This window comes from Perognathus longimembris, chromosome 22 (genome assembly GCF_023159225.1).
Source record: "Perognathus longimembris pacificus isolate PPM17 chromosome 22, ASM2315922v1, whole genome shotgun sequence".
Taxonomy (NCBI): domain Eukaryota; kingdom Metazoa; phylum Chordata; class Mammalia; order Rodentia; family Heteromyidae; genus Perognathus; species Perognathus longimembris.
Window position 1 is genome coordinate 11835688 of NC_063182.1, and position 26408 is coordinate 11862095.

Consider the following 26408-nt stretch of genomic DNA (forward strand, 5'->3'; position numbering starts at 1 on the left):
TGCTCCATAGAATACATGCTTCCTGTAAGAAGCATCAGACCAGAGACAAAGGCCCAAAAAACATGGCCCAGAGAACACTGGCTCACATATCATAAGTCACTAATAAATGACAATTCACACTGCCACTTTCTGAAGCACTTTCACTCCCTACTGTCCCTTCCTTTCTGGCTTTGAAAATCATGAGCAAGGTCATGTTCACCAACTTCTTTGTGGAATAACCTAGATCTGATGAAAGTTAGCTCATGAAGACAGTAGCCAATGTGTTAAAATATCCCATTTCCTGACTCCTAGACCATGCTGTACTTGCTTTTTGGTTCACCCTTAAATAAAAGATAACCCTAGAAATACCTTCTTCCATTGTCCTATCACTCAAGTTTTACCCTGAGATCACAGGCAAAACTCATAAACACATTGCACAACATAGATTAATTTCACCACATTGCAGTTCACTGTCTACCTCCTCTGTCTTGGCTTCAGTAAGTCTGGTCTTTCCAGCCATGAGGCACCCTTGGAATACAAAAAGAGATGAGAGTCTTAACTTTCCTAGATGGGCCCACCATAACAGGCTAAAGAATGACTCAAGTTTTCAATCAACTGTTACTTTTCACATTTACAACAAATATTAAGTTCGAGAAAAGGAAAAAGCCTTGCTTACGATTCTGGACACAGGGTGAGATGGCGACCACTGTAACAAGTAAGCACAGGCCTCCATGCACTCCCAGGAGAATTTTGTTGTCCATGCAACCATCTTTCTTGGTGTAAAATACTGCCATCAAAATCAAGCCTCCAGTGGCAACAGAGTACATGATGAGTGTCACCAGGGACAGGGAGGCATACCACAGCTTGTTTGTGGCAGTGCCTGCAGTCCTATTTCTCCAGAAGCAGATGAGACAGAGGAGAGAAGACAAGTCAGTGAAGACTCCGTGTTGAACCATTTCCCATCCCTCAGGCACAGACTGATGCAAGAAGGTCCCACCAAGGCCACCCACTGTCCAGAAGACACGTTTTAGCAATGATTATTGATGTTGCATTATATCTGTACAGTTATCATAAATATGTAAGCTTCTTGGCTCAGGCCTAGAATCTTTTCTAAACACCGGAAGAATTTTCTTCTGACTCAAGTGTGCTCACCAACTAAAATAAATACCTACGGACTTTACCCTCGCTTCTCTATTCTGAATGTTAAACCCTGCAATACGTATTGGCAGCGTTATGGTATGAAGTCATTGTGGCTCTTCTCTGGAGTTCCAGTCCAGATTTCTCTCTAATGACAGAGCCTGGAGGTGCCACAATCTCTCACTCCAAGTGCTGCCAGTGGACCATCTTCTCTTTGTAGAAAAGCAAATAACTTGATTCAGAGCAAGTCTGGCCAGCCTCAGCTCTTCCCTCCCTATACTGAAAGGGAAGTTTACAGTAGTGTTGCTTCTCTAAATAATATCAAGAAATAGTAAAGGAGAAATGATACACACACACACACACACACGTGCCAGTGGCTCACACCTGTCAGGAGGCTTAGATCTGAGGATCATAGTTCAAAGCCAGTCCTGTAAGGAAAGTCCATGAGACTCATCTCTAATGAACCAGCAATAAGCTGAAAGTAGAGATGTAGCTCAAGTAGTAGAGCAAAACAGCCAAGCAAAAGCTTGAAGTCGGGCTGGGAATATGGCCTAATGGCAAGAGCGCTTGCCTCCTACACATGAAGCTCTTGGTTCAATTCCCCAGCACCACATATATGGAAAACGGCCAGAAGGGGCGCTGTGGCTCAGGTGGCAGAGTGCTAGCCTTGAGCGGGTAGAAGCCTGGGACAGTGCTCAGGCCCTGAGTCCAAGGCCCAGGACTGACCAAAAAAAAAAAAAAAAAAAAAAAAAAGCTTGAAGTCCCAAGTTCAAGCCCCAGTACTGGTGCACACACACTCACACAATCCCCAAGACCCAAAACAAGACAAAACCCCCACAAAAGCAGTGCATAAATCAGGCAAAGAAAAAATTATGCTGGGATGTGCCATAAAGAAATAAACAGAAGAGATCAGTGTACTTTCTAGTTCCTATAAATATTAATAAGGGGATGGGCAAAATACATAATGGTTAAAATCTATGGAAACTGTTCAGAACAAAGAGTGTTTATAAACGCTAAATGAAGAGGACTGAACAAAAGAATGGATTGAATCACTGTCATCTGCCTCATGATTCAGTTGCTCTCTATAACGACATTCTTCCAAATCTTCAGAGAAAGCAACTTGCTTAATGTTTTCACAAAACTGGAAAGCATTCAAGCAACCCAGCTGAAATGTTTTAATGATGGAAAAGTTACTGCTGCCAGAGACAAAGGAAAACAGGGAGGAAAGGCCAAAATGATAATGACCATCATATTCTTGAAACCAAGCCAGGCACATCAATAACCACAGAATTATCTAACGTAAAAGGCATACAAAGGAAATGAGAGAAAAATGAGGCTCAACACGAGGATCTAAGGACCCAATAACGATCATTGACAATATGTAAAAAGGTGGACATCGCTGGCTAGTGGGGAGGAAGGGTCTGTCCCATTTTGTCTCCTCTTTTCAGTTACATTGTTAGTACACCAAAGGCTTTTTTACAGTTACATTTATATTGCCAAAGTTAAATTTTTGACCTTAACCTCTTCCCTGAACTAGAGACTATTTCTCAATTGTCTCTACTTGGCAGTCTTACTGGCATTTGAAGCTTAGCTGCAGGCTGACTTCTCTATGCTCACACCTCCCTCTCCCAACCTCAGAGAACAAGTCTACTCTTCCCATTATTGAAAGACAGACATGAAAATAAAAACAAACAAAGAAAAAACAAGAGCTGCAGTTGCTCTGCACTTTTCCCTCCCCTGCTCCAGATCCATCTCTGCTTTTTTCAACTTTGAATCTACCAGGATGTGACCAATGCTGGCACCCACATCCAAACTACTCCTCTTCCAAGTGGATCACCTCACACTGGCCTCCTTGATATGTACCCGTGACTCACTTCTATCTACTCCCAACTTAAAACATAGATTCCATTATATTTTTTATTCCCCCAATATCTCACTAAAAACAAAACCCAAAGCTTTAAGGCATGGACATGTCTCTCAGTGGTAGAGCACTTGACTGTTATTGCAAGGTCTTAGGTTCTATCCTTAACACACATAAAAATAAGTGAGAACAAAAACCAAAGTCTTTACATTGGTTCAGGGCTACCCTTCTCCACTCTTCCTACACCATAAAGCCTTAGCCACAAATGCCCCTTTGCTCCTTAAATGAGCTCAGTAAGCTTAAAGCTAGCTTGAAGCTCTCTTTTGAGGCGTTCTGATTGAAGCTCTCTTCTGGAAGAGGGAACCTGCCCTGCTCTTCTGAACTCTCTTAGTCTTTAGTTTTTATCAAAGAACCTACCTACTACATATTTGCTTTATTCCATGTTAAGTATCTCTGTCCCTCTAAGAGAATGTCCTGCTCAACAGTTCAGGCTGTGTTCATGTGCTTGCCACCAGAAAATGACAGGTTCTCATTGAATACTAAGGCCAAGACTGTCATCTGTTAAAAAATAACTTTAGGTAACATTAGCAGAGGGTGTTGTTCTCATGCTTCAACATTTAGTCTCTGGATAGCATTTTATTTTTGGAAACAGACCAAATAATACTATGACTTATTTATCTTTTATAGTCTCCAAGCCTGCCGCATTGGCATATGTATTCCAGAATGCTGGCTGACTAAATGCTAAGTGAGATTCCATGGAAAAGAGAAAAGGCCCAGGCAACAGGGCAGAGGCTATAGACCCAAGAGTAATGGGCACCAGGCTGGGAATGTTCATGAAGCTCAAGTTTAGGGTTAGTATCAGGATTAAACAAAGTGAACTTCAAATCTAGTATGTTCGGAAAGTGAGATTTCATTCAAAACATCTGAACATAACTAGTTTTGTTGTTATTTCAGTTTTTATACAGAATTGGCAATTCATCCCCTAAGATTTGACCTAGAAAACCAAAAATCAACACGTTTTTAAAAAACAAAACAAAGTTCACAAGCTTTGTAGCGTAGAATGAAGATTAAAAGAGAATGACAATATTAATGAATATCATACCATAGTCCTAATTTTATGTTGACCAACTAACTATAAGTGTGTTGACAAAAAGGGTTTGTAGAGTTTTTGGTCTTAGAAGTCTGGACAATCACAACATCATTTGTTGCAAAGTTCACAAGCCATACTGAGTAGTTTCTATAAAGATTTTAAAGCAACCAAATTCTTTCAAAATATCTTTTAAAACTAGGCATAGTTATTTTGCCCGGGAAAATGGCTTCAAAATTAATCAAAGCAGGGCTGGGAATGAGACCTAGTAGTAGAGTGCTTTATAGCAGGCATGAAGTTCTAGGTTCAGTTCCTCAGTACCACATAAACAAACAAAAAAAAAGCCAAAAGTGGCACTGTGATAGAGTGCTAGCCTTGAGCAAAAGAAGCTCAGTGACGGTGCCCAGGCACTGAGTTCAAGCCCAGGACTGACAAAAAAGAAAAGAAAAGAATCAAAGCATTACAGTCAGAGTGAAGAAAACCTAAATATTCTTTTTGGGGGATCTGCTGTTTAATGGGCAAGTCAGAAATTTAGTATCTAAACTTTTAATGTTTTACCATGAAGTACCCTTGAAATGTATTTGTGAAAAATGTAGGGTGATATATTTATTTTAATACAGAAGACACAGCGAAGGTTTCTACATTAAGAATTATTGAGGCCAGGCATATTGGCTCATGCTTGTAATTCTTGCTTCTTGAGATGCTGAGAATTGCAGTTCATGGTCCTCATAGGCAAAAAGTTCATGAGATCCCCTTCTTATCTAATAAAAATTTGGGTATGGTGGTGCTCACTTGTCATTCTAGCTATGAAGGAAGCATATATAAGGGAATTAAAGTACAGGCCAGCTCAGGCACAAAATTTTAAATCTTATATGAAAAAAAAAGAAAACAAAAGTAAAAACAGCTGGGGAAGAAGGGCTCCAATGGCAGAACTAAACACCCAGAACACCTTGGCACAAAACCCTGTGTGAAAACCCCTGTACCATCAACAAATAAACAAAACATTCATCTTATACCCAGTTAATTATTTTAAAAGTATAGAAAGTAAGACAGCAACTTGGTGCTTTATCCAAAATCATGAACCTCAACTTGGACTTGAATCTCCAGAGCTAGAAGCCTGTCTGGTTGTCATTTCCTCAGCGCAGTTTACCAAGGAAAAACTAGCTATTAATAGTTGGGCATTTCCCCTCAGCCTGGGATGGGAATTCTATTTTCAAGACATTTAGAAAAAGTCAAATGTTTTTAAAAGGCAAAACTGGCTTTCGAAGGCAAAGCAAACATCTTCCTAATAAAGAGTATTTCCCTTCTTGGGAAGTTAAAATGATATAAAAATTTGTAAAAAGAATTGTATCTCATGTTCTTGAAGACAAGTCATCAGCTACAAAATATTTTTGGTGTTCTTTTTTTGTTCTGCTTTTAATCTCGTGAGGGGCTAGGAGCCTAGAATGCAACCTACCCAAGTTCAAGACACCATGAAGCCACAGAGCCAGGATGGGCAGGGACCAGCAATGGTTTATAGCACTGGCCAGGCAAAGCCCAAATAAGAAAGCCAAGGGAAAAGGAATATCAAAAAGGTGGAAAGAAAGTAAATGCAAGATGAAAAGGCAGAAATGACAGAGAATTAGTATAGGAGGAGTAAATGGACAAGTCCCAAAGCCAGGTGTAAAGGGAAAGTAATGCACCAATTGTCGTTGGTATACAGACTGCTCAGCCCCAGTAACAGAATTGAGTTGTTTTCACCAACAGACATTTTCTATGCATCAGTAAGTCAGTTTTCTTGAAGCATTCCATAAAAGCACACACCAGTTCTTGTTCCATTTATGTGCAAACTCCACAATGAGGAGGAGCTGGATCCCTATGAAGATGAAGCCTCCGACGGCTCCCACATAGCGCCAAGCTGCAACAGAAGATCGTCCAAGAGGATACGAAGTGAAGCTTCCGAAAATTTTATGTGTGTAATACATTCAATCCCCACAAAACAATATAAAGTAGGTAGTATTATAATACTCTCTAGTTAAAAACTGAGTGTCTCTGTGAGTTGACAAAGCTTCATACTCAATAAGAAGGGCAGTTGGGATTTGAACACAGGCAGGCTGATGCTGGCGCATGCAAGATTAGCCTCCATGCTAAATGACCAGGTGTAGTAATTGGAAAAATCCACAATGGCCCACAAGCTTAAAGGTAGGAACACACATGGCCAGAAAAATCGAGGGTTTACATCTTACTAAGCAATCACCATTGGTCCAGTGAGGAAATGAGGTTGGGCCTTGGAGAACAATAGCTCAAATCTGCTTTTAGCTCTGTCACCAAGAAGCTACAGCCCAGGATGAAGCACATCTTGAAGTCTATAAGTATCCATAAAGATCACAGAGTAGAGCTGAGGACTTCTAAGTCTCTTCTCATTCTAAAAATCTATCCTAAATATATACATCAAAGGATTTTGGTGAAGAACAGAAAACTGAATTAATAGTAATGGGTAAAAGTAAGACTTGATAAAACATAATTGTTTTTCTTTCCTTTTTTTTGGGTGGGGGGGCTTTATTATCTCAGACTAGCATGGAAATGATCCTCTGGCCTTCCTGAGTGTAAGAATTACAGGCATCCACCACCATATCTAGCTTGGATAAAATATTCTTAAGAAGTATATGAGAATATGATCAACATTACATAGAGAAATTATATGCATGTATGAAAATGTCACAATAAAGCCTACTACTTTGCGCGGTTAACATATGCTAATAAAAATAAAATGATTTTTAAAATAAGCTTATTGAAAAGCTAGGATCACACTAAAATTTTAGCTGGATCCTCATATGTAACTATGAGGGACCATGGCTGTTCCTTAGGACCTAGCAATGGGTTTGCACTATTCTAATTAGGAAAATAAGTCCTCTTTGAGTTGAATAGGACATTGTAAACTTCTGAAATCAGGTTCCGCTCTTGTCTGAGATCAAAGGAACAAAGAGGCCCTATTTCAGTTATGACTAAAGGCGTCATAGTAAATGAACCTTATGAGTTCTAGCACAAAAGAACAAAATTCAATGTTACAGTGCTTCACATAAAGAAAGTTTTGAAACATACTGAGAATAACCTGCTTATCTTATTTTCACTGCTAAAAAAAAAATAAATCTATGTGTTTCCTGTTCAGAAAGAACCAGGTCTCCCCTGGACTAGCTTTCAAGCAAATTTTAAGTTCATTTTCCCTTCAGGCCAATAACCTTAAAATTATCATTTCAATTCTTCAGCTAATAAGAGTAACCAAAGGAACTTTTTACAGACTACCTAAGCTAAGGGGGAGTGCAAGCAAGCAGGTCAGTGGGTTCTTTTAAGACTCAAGATAGTAAGCAATTCATAATATCAAAGTCACCCAGACTACAGCTCTGAACAGTTACACAAGATGGATAAAAACAAAATAAACAAGTATCCCCAAATACCCCATGTATATTTACCATTCAGAAAGGTCTCCTGATCTGGAATGAAGAATGCACCTGAGCACATGGCCCCCAGCAGCAGAAGCTTAAAGAACCAAAAGCTGAGAAAGGAAGGAGAGGAAAAAAACCAAAAGAGGAAATGTATTCAAATGATATTCAAATAAGAACAACAACAACAAAAAAGCCTTGCAGGGTGGCATGTCAATCCATGATGCTTCAATTGCTAGTGTGTTCTCCAAATGGAGGGGAAGTAATTAAATGACTGGAGAATGCTTTTTCCCACAATTAGGCACACTTGCCTCTGCCTCTAATTACACAAAACGCCAGTTCATTGCACAGGTGAAAATGACCCAAAGCAGGGAAGTGGGGAGAAGATCTTGGTAAAAGAAATAAACTTCTGGTCTCTGATAGATTTCCCCTTATGGTTCCAGGTGTTATAATAGTACTATAGTTTACAATTCAATGAATGTACCTCTCAGGCCCAATTCCACCTTTCCCTAAATCAGTAAGAACAATTTTAGCTGGAGTTGGGATTTGATGAGTGGAATGTAAGGAGGAGAAGGCAATCCTCATGAAACAGAAAAGATAACTTACCCATTGTGAATATGGGCTCTGCAGCCTTTGCTTGTATTGATATTCAGGGTGATTAGGCAGAAGACAAAGAAGAAACAAGCCATTCCAAAACAAACTCTATACACAGCAGAGTACCCCACCAGCTTCTCACAAGTGTCACCAGCTTTGATGCCTTTACAAAAATCTTCAAAGAAAGGAATCTGTGGAAAAAGAAAGCCAAAGGGGTGTCTGTTAGAACTGGATTAGAGACTAACTGTTAGAGTCTTCAGCCTGAAATCAGAATCTACCATGGAAACTCACTGTATGCACAATGAAACAGACTGAGAAGAAATCTATCTTCTAAAGATCTTTTTTCTTAATCTTTCTCTCAATCCCTTCTGTAAATTGTTATTATAAAGGCTATGTATAGAGGGATTACAGTTACTAGAATCAGGTAAAGAGTACATTTCTTTTTGGACAATGTTGCCCTTTCATTCTCTCCCAGTTTTTCCTCTCAGTCTTTATACAGACACATACAGGGGTTGGGAATATGGCCTAGTAGCAAGAGTGCTTGCCTCATATATGCGAAGCCCTAGGTTCAATTCCTCAGCACCACATATATAGAAAAGGCCAGAAGTGGTGCTGTGGCTCAAGTTGGCAGGGTGCTAACCTTGAGCAAAAAAAAAGAAGTTAGGGATAGTGCTCAAACTGCCCAAACACACGTGCGCGCGCGCGCGCACACACACACACACACGTACACAGACATACATACACATATATATATTCACATAATACTATACACATAGTAGATATATTACAAACAACTTTTTAAAGTAAAGGATTTGGGATGAGGAGTAGGGTGTTTACCTACCATGTATGAGTTTCTGGTATGTATGAATTTCTAAGCACAGAGAGAGAATTGGGGGGGGGGGGAAGGGGCGGGATATCTCATATTTTTAACACTTGAGGAATTTACTCCCTCTAGTAATATCTGAAATCGCCAACCTGAATATTCAATTTAAAGGCTGAAAACTAGAATCTTGCTTTGATGTACATATACGTTACTAGTAAAACATGATAGTATTGGGATAGGGAGTTTTGCAGATGGCAGACTAAGTGATAAATGAAAATAATAAAATGGGCTGTAAAAGAATGAGGAAATGAGGGAGCAAAAAATTTAGTATCCCTGGCTTAATATGGAAGCCCTTTTCAAAGACTCCAATTCGCCTTACATAAACCAAGGCCAATCTCTGTAATAAGGAAGATGATGCAAGATTTTTTTAGCTTAAAAAAATTAAATTTATTTTTAGTATTTTTTTTTCAGTGCTAGGATTCAAACCCAAAACTAGGCATCCTAGGAAAGTGCTCTACCTACTACGGAGCTCCATCCCCAGATCCTATCATCTTTAAAACTGGTGGCATCCCATAGAGAAGTTTTGATTTCTACAAATCCAGATAAATTGTTTGTGTTGAGCAATAAGCCTTTAGCAGATAAGGTAAGGCGCTGATGGCCTCCAGCTGGTAGGTTAGTTTTTGATGGTCCAGAGAGGCAAATGATCAGTTTCTACAGTCACAACATCAGACCTGTCATAGGTGTTAAAAGTACAGTCCAGTGTTCCAAAGCCAAGCTCACCATTTGTGAGGTTCCACTATAGACCCCACTTTTAGACCTGTTGTAGTAAAGCCAGCTTGCAAAGCTGTCCAACAGGACACACCAGTTGCCTTCCATCCCAGTGCCCACGTGCAACTTGTGCTTTCCAGATAGAAGCTTGCTCTTGGATTATTATGGTTGCCAAAGTGAGGAGTGAGTGATATAAGTGGCTTGGGACAGAGTATTCACAGATACCATGACCTGGTCAAATTGCCCAGCAAGGCCCCCAGTGTGATGATCACATCAGCCTGGAAGTCTTTTTCTTCTATCTTCTTTTGGAGCATTTGAAGGTACTTGGTAAAGTTAGTGTGGCCTTGATCAGGAGTTGAAATGAGCTCACAGCCCTTAAAGGTATACTATTCTCTGACTTCAGGTCTAATAGAATCAAAGTCCCCATTGATGAATTTGGGCAAAAAGCCCTTTTTTTTCCCTAATGGTGATGCAAACATTTGTCCAGAGGCTGATTAAGAATCACAATGGGGCCAGGGCTGGGATGTAGCTCAGTGGGCTTGCCCAGCAAGTGCAACGTCCTGGGTTCAATCCCCGCAGTACCAAAAAAAAGGGGGGGGGGAGAGAGAGAGAGAGAGAGAGAGAGAGAGAGAGAGAGAGAGAGAGAGAGAGCGAGAGATCACAAAGGAGTACTTCAAACTTGCAGCGGAAGCAAGAACTCCAATGGAGTAAAGGCATGCTCCATCCTGGGTTATACAAGTAGAACAGAAGCTGTGAGAGCCAAAAACACAGCTGCTCATCAGCACTTGCTAGATGCAAGGGCTGGGGCACGCAGTGAAGTCCTAGGACTTATTTTTCTATAATATCCATTCATTTCATTTCTTCTTGCTCTTCTCCCACCCTATGAGTCACACTAATTCCTGACCCCTCTCTGCACTATAATATTTGCACCTTGCCACCCCCCCCACACTTTTTTTACCTTATCCTCTTGTTCACCTCTATGCTCACATCGCTGCTCTCCATGTTCCCCCTACATACCAGCTTCTGTGCTGCCACTCCCAGGACTCCTCTCCCTTGTTTGCTCCAGTCCACCTCGACTGCGTCTGTGCCCAGACCCCTTAAGCTCATCAAAGGACAAGTATGTGGCATTGCACACTTCATCCAAATTAAAAGTGGGCAAATAACACCTTTCTCCCAATATGAATCAAGTGTCCTTTATGTGCTGTAGGTGACTTGGCACACTTAGCCTTCACTTAGTAAAGTGGTGAGTATTTTTAGGCAAAGAAAAAACAATCCTCCAAGTTGGACAAGCCAACATGACTTTAACAAGAGGAATTTGTTCTGATTAAATATTTGCTGTTCCAAACTCCAACTCGGTTTTGGAGAAAGAAAACATACATGAGAGACAGATTCCACACACCCGGGTGTTACCTCTTAAGTCTACCCTGGGCATGTGAGGACATGGCAGGCAAGCCAGGCTCACACACTGACTCTGTGTGGTTTCTTCTCAGCCTCTGAAAACTATTTTTCTCCTATCCTTCACAGTAACCAACTCCAAGCCACAAACCAAGTAAGAATAACTAGCTCACACAGACTTCCAATCCCAACTTCATTCCTCACTTGGGTAAGTCATATCTTCCCCTAGTCTCAATTTCTCCATCTATAAAACGAATGATCTTATAGAGTTTCCAGAAGAATGACATCAGATAAACCTCGTGACATGCTTATCCCAGTTTCCAAAACCCACAGTAGTCATTAACTTCCTTAACTCTAAGACATTATCTAATATGTAAAAAGAACCTTCAGGGTCTGGAGTCCAACTCATTGCCTAAATCACTGACTGATGGCTCCATTTCAGTCTAAATCTGGGAGGCAATCAAGCAGCTTAGAACACATTAGATGCTCTAGTCACTTTACCAACCAATTTCTACAAATTAACTTCAAATACGACAAACCCTTCCCTGGTACTCTCCACTAAGAACTGAGTTCCAGCCACGTATGGTAGTACAAGCTTGTATTACCAGCACTCGAGAGAGTGCAAGGCCAATCTGGACTATGTAATGAGGCCCTGTCTCAAAATACCAAGGGCTGCCCTTACCTAGGAAAAAAAAAAGGAGGGGATAATTGAGTTTCAATGCCCCACCCCCCATAACAGAATTTAAAAAAAAAAAACATGAAACAATACTCTTTCACAGTTACTTCATGAAACATTTCCAATCATGAACCCAAGTATTAAGCTCAAGGAGAAGGAAACTAGAAGAAGCTCTACATGACTATGCCAACAAAGGAGAGATACTAGCAATGACCCCTTTCCTGCCCCAACAACTTCATTCTGGGGCAAATACATATCAAGAAATATTAAGGGGGACAACTACAGAAAGGTCTTTTTATCTAACTGGCCAGAGGCCAGATGCTACCCACTTGGAAAAAAACAGATGATGCAAGTAGCCTTTAGAGAAATGGCAAGGAAGTTGATTGTGGTTCTGTGATATCTTGACTTGAGAGATGAAAACATGATATGAATAAAACAAACTAGTCTTACATTTCATTATATCAAGTTTCTAGAGCAGGGAATGAAATCAAGTTGCTGAGGAAGCTTTGGACAGCACAGCATGAGCAATAAATGAAACCCACAGAAACTAGAAGAACGAGCTTTGCAAATTATTAAATCATCTCTCACTTCAAAAGAATCTCTGGGGTAAGCCCCTCCCAGTCTCCTTTCTGATATTCTACTAGTTTCCAAATTTCCCCAAACAGTGTTTTCTCTGCGAAGTCATTCTAAGCTCTGTGACAGCAATGTCCACTTACCAGTGGGTAATAGCCACGACATGGGAAAAAGGAATCAACCTCCATCATTCCCTGGATAGAATGGACAAGCTGCTCTAGTTCCCAGTGAGTGAGCATCCTTGAAGCCTTTTGTGGGACCTGGAAGCTATTTTAAAATGGTAACAAGTACTCACTTCCCTTTTGTTTAGGTAGCTGGACATTTCTATGAGAAAAGTCTATATAATATCCATAGAAAGAGACCATACATAGGTGGCTCGTGCTTATAATCCTAACTACTCAGGAGGCTGAGAGCTGAGGATCATGGTTCAAAGCTAGCCAAGGGAGGAAAGCCCATGTGAGACACTTATCTCCAAGTAACCAGTAAAAATCCAAAAGTGGAGCTGTGGCTCAAGTGGTGGAGCACTAACCTTAAGGGACTTTGTCCAGAGTGTGAGTACTGGCACACATGTGAGTGCATGCACACCATACACAACACACACAAACACACACACACACACACACACACGGAATTAAAATTCCACAATCTGATTTCACCTGACCTTGCCACTGTTCAAACCAGGTATTTCTTGTCCCCCAAACGGTAAGTCTTTAGAACACCAAAAGTATGCAAAGACAGACAGACACTACAGTTCTCAGCATTAATATCTGTGTCTACCATGGCTAAACACTTAGAAAACAACTGGACTGGAACCAGCAAATGTACTGTCAGTCCAAACATTATCGTGGGAAGAAGGAACAGGATGGAGTCAGTGAATTTTACCTGACATTAAGAGAACTAGGTAAAACTAAAGGCTGAATATATATGCACATCATATCACTAGCTGATTTTGAAGGAGTATCAGGAAATAATTCCAGTGAAAAACTATGTAGCTCATGAATGAAGTAATAGCAATGAAAATGGGGACAGCATTAACAGACCTCTTACTAGACATGACTCATCCTGAAAATAAAGACAGACTTGAAGGAATCCTAGTTTCAAGGCCAGAGGGGCAAGTTGGTAAGGGAATGGCAGCATTCAGGGAGCAGGGAGTGGCAATAATTCACCTGACAGGCTATACTAAGAGAACTGAACTACAGATAAGCATTTAAGAATAGCTATCAAAGACACAGCAAAGGCAACCAGTGGGGAAGATCTACTCTCCTAAGGGCAATGCGAATGCCAGGAAGAAGATAGCAGTAAGTCAGTGCCAAGCACTGGGAAATACAAACACTTGGAAACTACTCAGTCTAAGTGAAAAAAACAAAAAACACTTAGCTAACTAAATCAGCTAACTTTCTTCTTAAGTGTGTGAAACTAGAGTACAGTGATGACATACTATATTCCAATACAACTATGTATGCTACTGCCTTTGTATAATTTTGAAAAAATACAGTGAAATTGAGTTTGCACTGTATTCTTCATTCTCTACTATACACTACATGATAGTTATATTCATGTTACAGCACAGAGTGTGACCTATTCCCATCTATTACCTACAGCTATTGTTTGAGGGATGAGAAATATAAGCAATAAACAGTTACAATTTATGCAAAGGTATTGAAGGCATAACTCAGTAATAACAGTGCTTGCTTAGCATGCACAAAGCATTTGGGTTAACCCTAGCACCACAAAATGAATGAATGGATGAATGAATGAGTGATCTATAATAACAAGGAGCTAACATCCTAGCAAATGCTATATAAATATGTATATATTGTGGCTATTTAAAGTACTGTCATGGTTAGTTTGAACTATTAATTGTCATCTTAGTTTCATGAAAAGAATCTGCTGTTCTCCAAAAGATAGGACTACAAACATATATACAACTTAGCAGTGTAAGAGGCTGACGAGAAACCAGCACAAGGCAAATAATTAGGTTTCTGGCCCCATCATCCCTCTCGTGTATGTCAGCACCACCACATCCTCATCCTCATCTTTTCTACTTTTTTTGTGTGTTGGTCCTGGGGCTTGAACTCGGGGCCCGGGCACTAGCCCTGAGCTCTTTTGCTCAAGGCTCTACCACTCAAGCTATAGCTCTACTTCCAGCTTTTTGCTAGTTAAATGGAGAGAAGAGTCTCATAGACTCTGCTGCCTAGGCTGGTTTCAAGCTGAAATTCTAATTTCTTAACCTCTTGCGTAGCTTAGGATTACAGGTGTAAGTCAACAACACACAGCTCTTACTACTTCTTGATCATCAAAATGCTTTGTTTGGATATATAAAAATACAAATGAATCTTACTTGTAAATTATTTCCCATTGCAAAATACCACACAAGATAACAGACACATGGGGTGTGTATTAAACGCATCACAACTAAATCTACTGCCACACTTTCCTTGCCTTGTCTAATCTAGCATGTGATTCACACAGCCCCTACTAGCAACTTAGGTTAGCACTCTGGTACCAGCATAAACTTTAGGTCAGTGAAGTTTCTCTTTTAGAAAGTAGGCAAAATAAGTGCATGTAACCCATATAGACCCACTGAGGGTCTAAGAGTCAGCATACTACAGCTGTAGGTTACATCCAGCAAGCCTCCTGTTCATGCAATAAAGTTTTATTGGAACAGAGCCATGCCCATTTGTTGCCATATTGTTTGGACTGCTTTTGTATTACAATGGCAGCCCAAAGCCTGCAGTGGTAACAAGCAGGCTCTTCACAGGAAATGCTAGCCCATCCTCACTCTACTAGAAAGGATAATTGAGTAGTAGAACTGTTCCTGCAGAAGTGCCAATTCACATTTCAAAGCAAGTAACAACTAGTGACAACTCAGCCCACCCCTCTGAAGCCAAAGGAGGAGCAGAGTGGAGTGGAGCAGCTCAGGGGTTGTCCCACCAGCCCATCTGCTTTCTTTGGGTGAGACTTCCTCCCTGGAGCTGTCTTCATTCAAATGGAACTTGACTCGGTAAATCAAACTGTCCATTTCCCACTTGTCATTTTGGAGTGGCAAAATATGCATCTTAACTTTACTTTTTGGACGGAGTAGAAGGGGCAGGGGACAAACACATCTGCAAGCGTCCAACACTGTTCTTTTGTGGCTCGGAAGCCCTCATCAGCGCTAACACAAGTCCTCACATCTGCTACACAAACACAGCCTGTGTGACCAAAAATAAAACCCACAGTGATGAAAGCCCGCATGTGGAAAGACTATTTTAGACTTATTTGAAGACTGTAGAAATAGTCTCAACTTAAAAAATATACACCCCCCAATACCCAATTCCTTATAATTATACCCCCCCCCCACCTCACACTGGCAAGGACAACATGGGTCGCTATTTCATGCTCATCTAGGTTCCAGACAAGCACAAGAGAAAAGCATTCCTGCATTCCCACATGACCCCAAAAGTCAACACAAGTAAGAGCTTGGCTAACTTCACCGTCTCCAGTATTCACAAATGGAATACCCAGATTCTAGCACTCCAACAAACGTGTGAATCCTAGCACCCTATGTATGGCTAGGTGCTCCTTCCTTCCTTGCTTCCTAAGCTGCTCTGTTGGTGCTGTTGTGACAGTGTCTCCCTATGTAATCCAGGCTGGCCTCAGACTTAAGACCTTCTGTCTTTCCCAGCTACCCAGCTGCTAGAATTACAGCCATGAACCACCATAGCTGACAGCCAAAATGTTCTTTTTCTCCAATCTAAGGTCCAGGTCACCCCCCTGGCACCCCAGTCAGAACTATCTTTTGTGTTTAAGAATTAATGATAGACAATGATTATCACTTCATAGTGGACAATGATTCAGTGGCTGATCCAAAGGATGAATGCACATCTTTGAAGCAAAGTCAATGAATTAGGGAAGTAGTTCAACTAAAGTAACCCTAGTAACGCTGAAAATATTTATGCAGCCAAAAGCCCCCCTCAGAGTAAGATCTCTACACCTGATAGCAGATGGCTTATCAGGGGATGACAATGAGTGGGTGGGAAGGAAAGTGCAGAGATGCACATCTGAAGTTCCACAGAAAAAAGTTTATAGTAGGAAAAGAGAAGAAGGAAAGGGAGAGGGAGACAAAGAGAATGAAGAAGGAAAAAGGAACAAAGAAGAGAAAGAGGAGAGGAAGAGGAACAGAATGTTTCTAGGAGGAGGAAACTGAAGAAAAAGCACCAGTGAAGAAATGCAAAAAAAATTATGGAAAATACTCAAAACTAACCAATATCAAAAATTATTTTGAAAAATTATTTTGAAAAAAAGTTGGGTGCTGGTGGCTCATACCTGTAATCCTACCTACTCAGGAGGCTGAGATCTGAGGATCATAGTTTGAAGCCATCCTGGACAGGAAAGTCCGTGATACTCATCTCCAAACAACCACTACAACTCCAGAAGTAGAGCTGTGGCTCAAGTGGTATAGATCGAGCCTGGAGCACAAAAAGCTCCTAATAGCCTAAGAGGCCTTGGGTTCAAGCCCTAGGATCGATACTAAAAACAAACAAGAAAAATGGGAAAAGAAACTCTTAAAATATTAAAAGACTTATCAGTTCTATAGAAGACATTAAAGCAAAAATGCAACCAAGTAAAAGATGATTTTCTCTTCGAAGCCGAAGTCACACCCATCAATTCTATGAAGGCCTGCTTGTGAGCGACTGGCAGGAAGACAGTCAAGACCTCCAGAAGTTTCTTTAAGCGAATCATTTAAACAGTTTGTTGAAGTTTTCTCTATTTCATATTTGTAAGAATTGGTATCTAGATATCCTTCTTGTAATGCAAAGCAAGAACTTCTTCTTACTATTTGGTAAGTGTTGCCTGGGTTCCATTGGCAAGAATGTGTTGTCCAAAATGCCTGCTGTTTTTAAAAATAGAACTCCAGCATTTTTATTTTTATGCTGTTACTGAGGCAAATTCAGAGTCTTGAGGTCTCACTCGGCTTACCACTCATAACCGGCACTCTGCCACTCGAGCTGTGTCACCAGTGCCAGCTATTCACTGGTTAATTGGAAGTCAGAGTCTTGAGGATTTGTCTCCCAGGGTAGCTTCAAACCTTATTCTCAGATCTCAGCTCCCTCAGAATGGTAAGTTTATGTGATAAGTATGAGCCACAGTGCCTGGCTAGAACTCTAAGATCTGCTTGATAACATAATATAATATAATATTTAAAAAAAAATAAAGGGATGGGCGAGAATAGGTGGTACAGCACTTGCCTTAGCGTGCACAAAGTTTCCTGAGTTCAAGTAGGAAGGTAGGTAGAAAGGAAAGAAGAAAGGAAGGGAGGGAGAAAGAGATGTAGGAATGGAGGGAGTGTGGGAAGGAGGGAGGGAAGGAGGAAGAAAGGAAGGGACATGTATCTGTAATCTCCAGAACTTGAGGGGAAGAGGTAGAAGGACTCTAATAAAAGTAAAAAGCAAATAAATACAAAAATAAAATAAGGGGGGCTGGGGATATGGCCTAGTAGCAAGAGAGCTTGCCTCGTATACATGAGGCTCTGGGTTCAATTCTCCAGCACCACATATACAGAAAATGGCCAGAAGTGGCGCTGTGGCTCAAGTGGCAGAGTGCTAGCCTTGAGCAAAAGGAAGCCAGGGACAGTGCTCAGGCCCTGAGTCCAAAAACAAAACAAAACAACAAAAATAAAATAAGGATTGCAGAATATAAGCACTGTCATATTGGGACAATATAATAAGATGGCCACAGAGTAACTAATGGGTGGGTTATATATATATACACACACACACATATATACATATATATCATAATATACATATATACATATACATAATACATATACATAATATACATATACATAATATACATATATACATATATATCATAATATACATATATCATAATATATATACAGTATAGATACACTGGATAAAGAGGTATGATTCATACCCTGGATGGGATAAATTAGGGGCTGTACAATTTAAAATTTATGAATTGTTTACATCTGGAAATTTCCAGTTAGATTTTTTGGACTTCAGTTAGCCCCAGATAACCAAAACTAAAGAAATCAAAACCTTGAATGAGCGGGGAGTTACTATATTACAATATATATATACACTGTTTCTGATCCTATCTTTTTGATGCTACTTCATCTTACTTCATTCTTTTGCTATGTCATTAGGCCCCTCTGGCTCCATATGTATAGCTGATGGTGTTCGTTTCCAACTGTAAGCTCTTGTCTGTTTACTTCTCTGCAGGTGTGCTGGGTCCCTCTGGTAGACAGATGGTTTTGACTGTTCTTAAAAAATGCCTTAGAAAAGGTCCATTCTCCCATCTTACTGCCAATCTTTAACAGACCCCAGTTCACATCTGGTGTACCCCAAAAGGGTTTTGGATAATGAGACCTTAAGATCAAGGACAGTAAGTATTGTTTCTTGCTTTCTGGCTCAGCAAGCTCAGTATTATTGGATACGGGTCAAGTCTCTTTGACCTTGGTTCAGACTTAAAAAAGAAATTAAAATGTCTCAGTAGGATATCCATCAGTTCAAAGTGCCGCCTCCAGTACAAAACAATTTCCCACCCATCAAGTTCCTCCGGCCTTCACTGAGTATGGGAGGATGAAGCCCCAGAGATGGGAGAAGCCAGGGACAGGAAGGAGCAGGCATTCTTGCTTTCTCCTCCACATGGTGTTATGTCTGGGTGGAATTTAAACCAAAAATAAAACTGGTGATAAACCTGTGTCCTCAGAGTCACTCCTACAGGGGAGAGAAAGAAAACATGGGAACCCAGAGGATTTAACAGTTGATACCTTACTATCACCTCCTTACAGGAAAACTCTGATGGTTCTTAATGTCCTACAATGGCCTTGAAATTTGACAGCTCAAATTCACTCTTAACCTTAAAAAAATAAAAAATAAAGATAAAAGCTGGGCACTGGTGGCTTATGCCTGTAATCCTAGCTACTTAGCGGGCTGAGATCTGAGATTCACAGTTCAAGGCCAGCCTAGGCAGGAAAGCCCATGAGACTCTCATCTCCAATTAGCCACCCGAAAACTGAAAATGGTGCTGTGGCTCAAAGTGGGTAGAGCAACAGCCTTGAGCAAGAGTTAGGAACAGTGCCTAGGCCCTGAGTTCAAGCACCATGACTGAAAAAAGGAAAAAAAACCAACAACCCTACTCTTGATACACTTGACTCTTGTAATACACAACAGCACATTGTTGGTCAAGATGGTATTGTCTGTTTTTGCTTTTTTATTTTTTTTTTTTGTCTTGCTCATTTATCCAGCTTTTGGAGGTAAGGAAGGGCACAGAAATGGAGGGACAATGGGTGAACAAATGCAGCAGTAGTCCTCAGTAAACACTATGTTGAAAATGAACTGTACAACTTGTGGTCAAAGGAGAAAAAAACAGAGAGAGAGAGAGAGAGAGAGAGAGAGAGAGAGAGAGAGAGAGAGAGAGAGAGAGAGAGAAGGGGTAATTGTCCAAAAAGAAATGTACCCATATTCTGACTTACATAACTGTAACCCCTTTGTACATCATCTTATAACAATTTTTTTTAAAGATACAACAACCCAAAGAACTCAGCAGCAGATTAGCAAGATAACTTTTAAAAAGTATTCCATCTCAGTTAGGTTAACATAAAACCCTCCAAATTCAAGCAGAGTTAAGCAACATTATTTTTAAATTTGTTATTATCCTAACTCAAAATGAGAAGGCAGCTGCTTAGAAAGAGAATTCTATCTGGGGCTTTAACATGCCTAAAACAAGTCGTTGGTATACCGTACTCTGAACATTCAACAGTCAAAGACCAAATTAAATACCCAAGCCAAACTTTTGAGCTTCAGCATGAATACCTGTCATCTGCAGCACGTCAAACTACAGGGTGCTTTGGATCAAAGTGGAATATTTTCCAGCAATGATGTTTGTTTTAAAAGGATGGTTAGACCAAACAAAACCTGTATATGATTCTTTACATGCAAAGCCACTGAACAAATAACCAGTAGGTTTGGGGCTGTCCTATTCTCTTGTCACACCAATTGTCCTCAAGGTCCCTAGAACTCTGCTTTTATCCAAAAGGACGGGAGGAGCCAGGTAGGAAGATGCGCTCAGGAGCTGCTCTTTCCAGCACGAGCATTTCTCCCTATCACTATGCCCAGGGACCACTTTGGAACCCCACAGAAGGTGACACTTGCTAAACCACTTTCCCTGTTACTTCAGTGCCTGTGCAGGCCTAGTGGCACCAGCAAAGTAACACTGACCAGGTGATCAACAGTCCTCAGTCTGAATGTCAACTGTACCTGCTGTCTCAGCTGTGGACAAGTCACTTCACTTCCTGAGCCATGGCCTTTGACTTGTGAAATAACTGGTTGGCTCAGGACTCTTCTACTTTAAAAAATTCAAATAAGTTTTATTTGTCAAACTATGAGTCACTTATCTCAATTACAGGATCCTTTTGCCAGGACCTTGATTCTAGTACTTTTGGATCTCTGGGACTAGCACAAGGAGGGCATCTCCCAAGCCACACTTACTATTAAGCTTCCATAATCCCTGTAATTCTTCAGGCTGAATATAAGAACAAACTCATCTACCAAATTACAGTGTTTCAAACATATGCCATACATGGCATAGCTGCTTTGGTAAAACAGGTAAGGCAGTTCCTCAAAAATTTATACAAGGTAATGCCATATAGTTCAGCAAATACAGACACCAAAGAAATGAAAACATGTGTCCACATAAAAAGTGTGTTGTACTTGAATATTCATTGTAGCATTTATCTATAAGAGTGAAAAGGTAAAACAATTTAAAAGTCTATCAAATGGCAAACAAATAAGATATTGTATAATCACAGATGGAATATTAATCAGACATACAAAAGAAGAAAGTACTCATGTATATGCTACATGAATGAACCTTGAAACAGTCTAAGTGAATGAAGTGAAGCAAAGAAAGGGATATATTATGTGCCAGCCTGTTTTCTCTTGCTAGATAACAAAATACATGATACCAGGTAATGCATAAGCAACTGAGGTGTCTTCAGCTCTTGGTTCTGAAAGTTGGGAAGACTAAGATCATGGTACTGACATCTAGTGAGGATGTTTTTGCTCTACATAAAACAGTGCAGGGTAGCACATGCCAAGACAGAATGGCATTCTCTTTGAGGTCCCTCTTCCTCTTCCTAAGACATTGGTATCATCAGAGGAGCCTGAACCTCCCTCCTTAATTTAAACAAGTGTTCCACATAAATTGGAGATAAGTTTCCAAGGTGTAAACTTTGGGGACCCACTCAAACTGTCACTGAATAGTTCCACTTATATTTAATGTCTTGAATAGACAAATCCATAAAGAAAGAAAATAAACTAGTGGTTTCCTAGGACTAGGAGAAATGGGAAGAAATGGGGACTTAATGCCAATGAATATAGTTTCTTTGGGAGTAAAAAAATGTTATAAAATTAGATTGTGGTGATGACTACATAGCTCTAAAACACTGAACTGTGTGCTTTAGATGAGCCAATTGTATGGAATATGAGTTATATATCAATAAAACTGTTCAAAATAAAAATCAGAAGCAATTATGTGATGCTAGAGATATGAATGTAGTTATATGAGGTGAGGAACTGATGTGTTAAGTATTGTTCAAAACACTTCTCATGGGTTAAATCACTGAAGTTGCACAAAACCCTACAGAGCATGTTACAGTTGACTGACTGATTTTGCAGTACTTGGGATCAACACAAAGCCTTGCATGTGCTAGACTAGTCTCTACCACTGAGCTACATTCCCAGCTTCACGATGAGTGTGCCAGTACTAGAACTTATTAAACTCAGGGCATAAGCACTGCCCCTTACCTTTTTTCACTCAAGGCTATGCTTCAGCCACAGCTCCATGTTTGGCTTTTTTGGTGGTTCACTGGAGATAAGAGTCTCACTGACTTTCTTGCCCAGACTAGCTTGGGATATTGATCCTCAGATCTTAGCCTCCTGAGTAGGTAAAATTACAGGTGTGAACCACCAGCCCATGGCTACAATACTACTTTTTAGGGGCTCAGTTGAATCCCATCCTTTAGACTCCTTTAGTTCACTTTCTCCTCTTTTCCATATAATATTCTCTCAATGCCACTAACACACATGAAATTCCCTTTAGCACCTCTTCTTTCATAAGGACACAGCAAATGTGAAAAGAACTGAGAAATACAAACCAAATATATCTATCTCACCCCAATGCAATGTATTCTAAAGCATTGTATTTTCTAGGTAAAGAAAAATCCTTTAAGCTCATCCTGCTAAGAGCAATGCATTTAACACCTCCCCCCCACACACATCCCAAGTGTATCCAGCATCTCAGGTTTGTACCTGTTTAAATTAAACAATGAATGACAAGAGCAGCCTGCAGTAAAATGAGTCCTCTGTTTTGTTTTTGTTTATTTTTGGTACTAGGGATTGAACCCAGGGCATTGTACTAACAAGGCAAGCGTTTTGCCACTAAACTACATCCCAGTCTCTAATTCCTGTTTTGAGATGGGGAAACTGCTCCAAGAAAAAGTAGCAACCATGCCCCATTCAACCTCTGCAGGAGAGCCTTCAGCTCATGGAGTTCTCATGGAAAAGAGAAGTTTCACTGGTGAGAAGCAGGAAGAAGTTGGCTTGGCATCTCCTTGTACTTCCCTCTCACTGAGATTCATGTTCAAGCCACATTTTGAAACCAAAGAAGAACTGAACAAGAACTGCCCTCGTGATCTCCACCCACACACTTTGGTGGACCAAGTGACTCTTATAGGGCTCATCCACTTGATAGAGGCGAGAATGTGGGGTGGGAAGCAATGACACATCCCACTTGGGCCATGACAAGCATCCAGCTCTTTTCCCTCTGTCTTTCTCCTCCTCAAGCATTTCCACAAGCCAACAAAAGGGGTGAGGACTCCCGCAGAAACCCAGTGTGTGCCCCACAAGGGGACCTTTCAGCACCCGCCCTCACGTACTGCCTGAGGATGAGGTCAGCCTCCTTCCAGGGCTATGAAACAAGCCGACTTTGTGGCCAGATGGCCCCCTGTGAGGGGAGAAGGATTGGTTTCACCCACAAAGACCTCATTCCCTATGCAGGAAGCCCAGCCAAACCTCTTTTAAATAGGTACATTCAGAGACAAGCATGGAAACATTTACAAAAGCCCCTCTGAGACATCAGTGTTGCCCCTTTCCTTCCTCTCCCTCCATCTGCTCTCTGACCCCAACTTACCCCCTAACACCCACCACCTTCTTAAATCTCTCCCTGTTTCCATGATGGTTCAGAAATTTATAATGGCTCCCCAACTGTCAACAGACTATGTTCAACACTTACTTCTCTTAGCACTAAAATTCCTGGGAGTTGTTTGACCCACCGCTACCTCTTCCATGTCCCTTACATACTTTGTCTTTGCCTTTTCTCCTACTCTAGTTATATCAGCCAATAGCTTGAGAACACATTTATCCCAGGTTCAAATCCTAACCCTACCACTTAGTTCTTAAGTACTACCTGGCACAAGGGACTGCAATGACTCGGTGCTTCCATTTCCTCATTTGTAGAGCAGGGATAATGACAGTGGTAATGAAGGAAGGAGACACAGGTAAAATACTTGATCATATTTATTGCTTATACAAGTCACTTCTTTGATGAATCCTTCCTTAGCAACACCAGTCAACATCTTTCTATTGCTTGAATGTTTGACCAGCAGTCAGAAAGCACATACGGGCTGGAGTTGTTAGGGACTATTTGCTAGAGCAGGTTATTCAGATGGTAATTAGTTATTTAAATGATGACATTCATGTTCTAAAACATATGGTTTTCAAATTATCTCTACCTCTAGTGGCAACGTTTTCACCTCCCAAAGATACCAAATGTTTGTATAGTTACAAATTTTGTCTTTTGGATCCAAGTCTTTGATTCTAGTAGGACTAAAAGCTTTCTGAAAAGCAGAAATCATGTCACAGATATCTAGGACACTGAGTTCCCACCACAGGACCTCAGGGAATCATCAAGCCATTGATTACTGAATGTGAGAAAAGAACATAAAGCCATTGCAAAATCAAAAGTAGTAAATGAAGAACTGAGAGTAGAGCTCAGTGAAGAAAACACTTGCCTAGCAGGTGTGAGGCTCTGATTTCCATCCCCAGCATTGCAAAACATATACCAAATATTCAAAATGGAAAACTAAGTAGACCTTTAGGGTAAGAGTTAAAAAAAATCTAACCTTTCAGCATTCTAACTCCTGGACTTCTTGCCCCAAATTCACTGGTTAAACCATGGTAAGAGGAAAGGAATGAGAATCCAACAATTGAACACAGAGCAAAGCTGGCAAAGGCTCCAGAATGACATTCATCCTTTTTGCTAGCACTAATAATTTCCACCTATTTTAGGCATCTGGAGCATACACAGGTCTTTTGAATAACTGTTCTACTAGATGCACTACAGTTCTGATTCTAGCACCTTCCTGAGTTTAAGTATTCAGAGAATCAAAGGTATTGACAGTAGTTTCCATGATATTCAAAACCCTTATAAATGTATTGCTCAGGAAAAAGCTTCATAGAGCCTACTGTAACTAATGGGCAAGGAATACACCACTCAATTCTAAGAAAATGCTTATCTGGGGCTGGGGATATAGCTTAGTAGTAGAGTGTTTGCTTAGCATTCATGAGAAAAAGAAAGGAATAAAAAAGGAAGGATGAAAGAAAGGAGGGAAGGAGGAAGCAAAAAGAAAAAGAAGAAAGAGGAGAGGAGAAGAAAGGAAAGGAGGAAGGAAAGAAGGAAGGAAGGAAGGAAGGAAGAAGAAATGGCTGTTTTGAGGCACCTGATTGTATTTAACACAGTCATAATGTCAGCAGCAGGTGGGAGAGATGGTCTGCAGCTCCTGGGCAGACCATCCTCACCAAGGGAAAGCACAAGGGGAAGTCATTAGAGCCTGCTCCTGGCTTCTCTCTATCTCCTCACTGCTTGGCCCTGGGAGGGTACAGGGCTGAGTGGTAATTCTCTAAGGAAGATGGGGCTTGAATAGCTAGGTTCTCCTCTCAAGTTCCCTGGAATGAGAGCTGTCTTTATCAATATGCTGCTGATGCTGCTCTCTTCCCCATCAATGGGTGCCCAGGAAGATAAGTCTACCCTTGCCCTGCTTTATGCTGACAGTGCCCAGTCTGGAAGTTGAGGAAGAGGAGGCCCACCTCACTGAAGATACAGCCACACCTGTCTCACATCACTTTATAAGGAATGGATGTAAGGTTTGTCATCTCCTTGCTCCCATTTTAGTCTCTATTCATAATGTAAAACAAAAAGAATGGCATTACCTATTGGACTTCTTCAAGACCTCCTCATACCCCTAATCTGATCAAGAGGAGTACCATAAATGAGAGGAAATTCCAAGAAAAGATTTTCTGTATGCCTCCATGAGTATCAGGTATATGTACACACTGCCCAAGAAATGGGTTAAAGTCTACCATTACCCCTGGAAATACCATCCTCCAACCGAGCTGTCTAGAAAGTTAAACATCACCCAACAGCCCCCTCCCTAATATCTAAGCTATATATACCATCTTTTCCATGAAGGACAAATTGTTTTTAATAGCTGCTACTTGAATACTGGCTGACATTCTTACGAGGAAGGAAAAGTGCACTGGTGTATACACAAAGTCTGTACAGTTCATCAGAACAACTACAAACACAGCAAAGAAAAAACCCACAACCCTCTGACACACACACATTTCTTACCAAAAGCATCAGGCTGCCTCCAGACCACCACTAAAGACAGAAATTTGAATGACTTACCTGCTTGGCCAAGAAGTAGTAGAGAGACTTCAGGAAATTTCAGAGTATCTCTCAAAGCATGGTGGTATGGAACTCTGTCCTTACTCACATTTCTCACACATTGTCACCGAACATCAGCAATAAGAAGAGCAGAGGAGAGGCAAACTTACGTGCTCCTTCACCTGCTTGGCCACAGTGGGTGACATCATCATGCAACAGAGGAAGACCACCAAGATGAAGTAGAGCGCATACATGAATCGGGTAGTCCTCGACTGTCGGACCTTGGGGCAGCAACCGCAGCAGAGGGAGCAGCCGGCAGTCCCACAGCAGCAGGCCAACTAGAAAAGGACAGACAGACG

The 26408-nt window shown here is 40.8% G+C and overlaps 1 protein-coding gene and 1 pseudogene across 1 annotated transcript in view; both read right to left on the reverse strand.

Moving 5' to 3' along the window:
• The window catches only part of Serinc5 (serine incorporator 5), a 92138-nt gene that overhangs the window by 19248 nt on the left and 46482 nt on the right, over positions 1–26408 (reverse strand). The window contains exons 2-6 of the mRNA XM_048331067.1: positions 26220–26387; positions 8090–8268; positions 7514–7596; positions 5868–5961; positions 656–867 (exon numbers count right to left, since the gene is read on the reverse strand). Of these exons, the coding sequence (XP_048187024.1) occupies positions 656–867; positions 5868–5961; positions 7514–7596; positions 8090–8268; positions 26220–26387 (736 nt within the window). The remainder of the gene's footprint in view (positions 1–655; positions 868–5867; positions 5962–7513; positions 7597–8089; positions 8269–26219; positions 26388–26408) is intronic.
• LOC125339811 lies at positions 9196–10119 on the reverse strand (annotated as a pseudogene).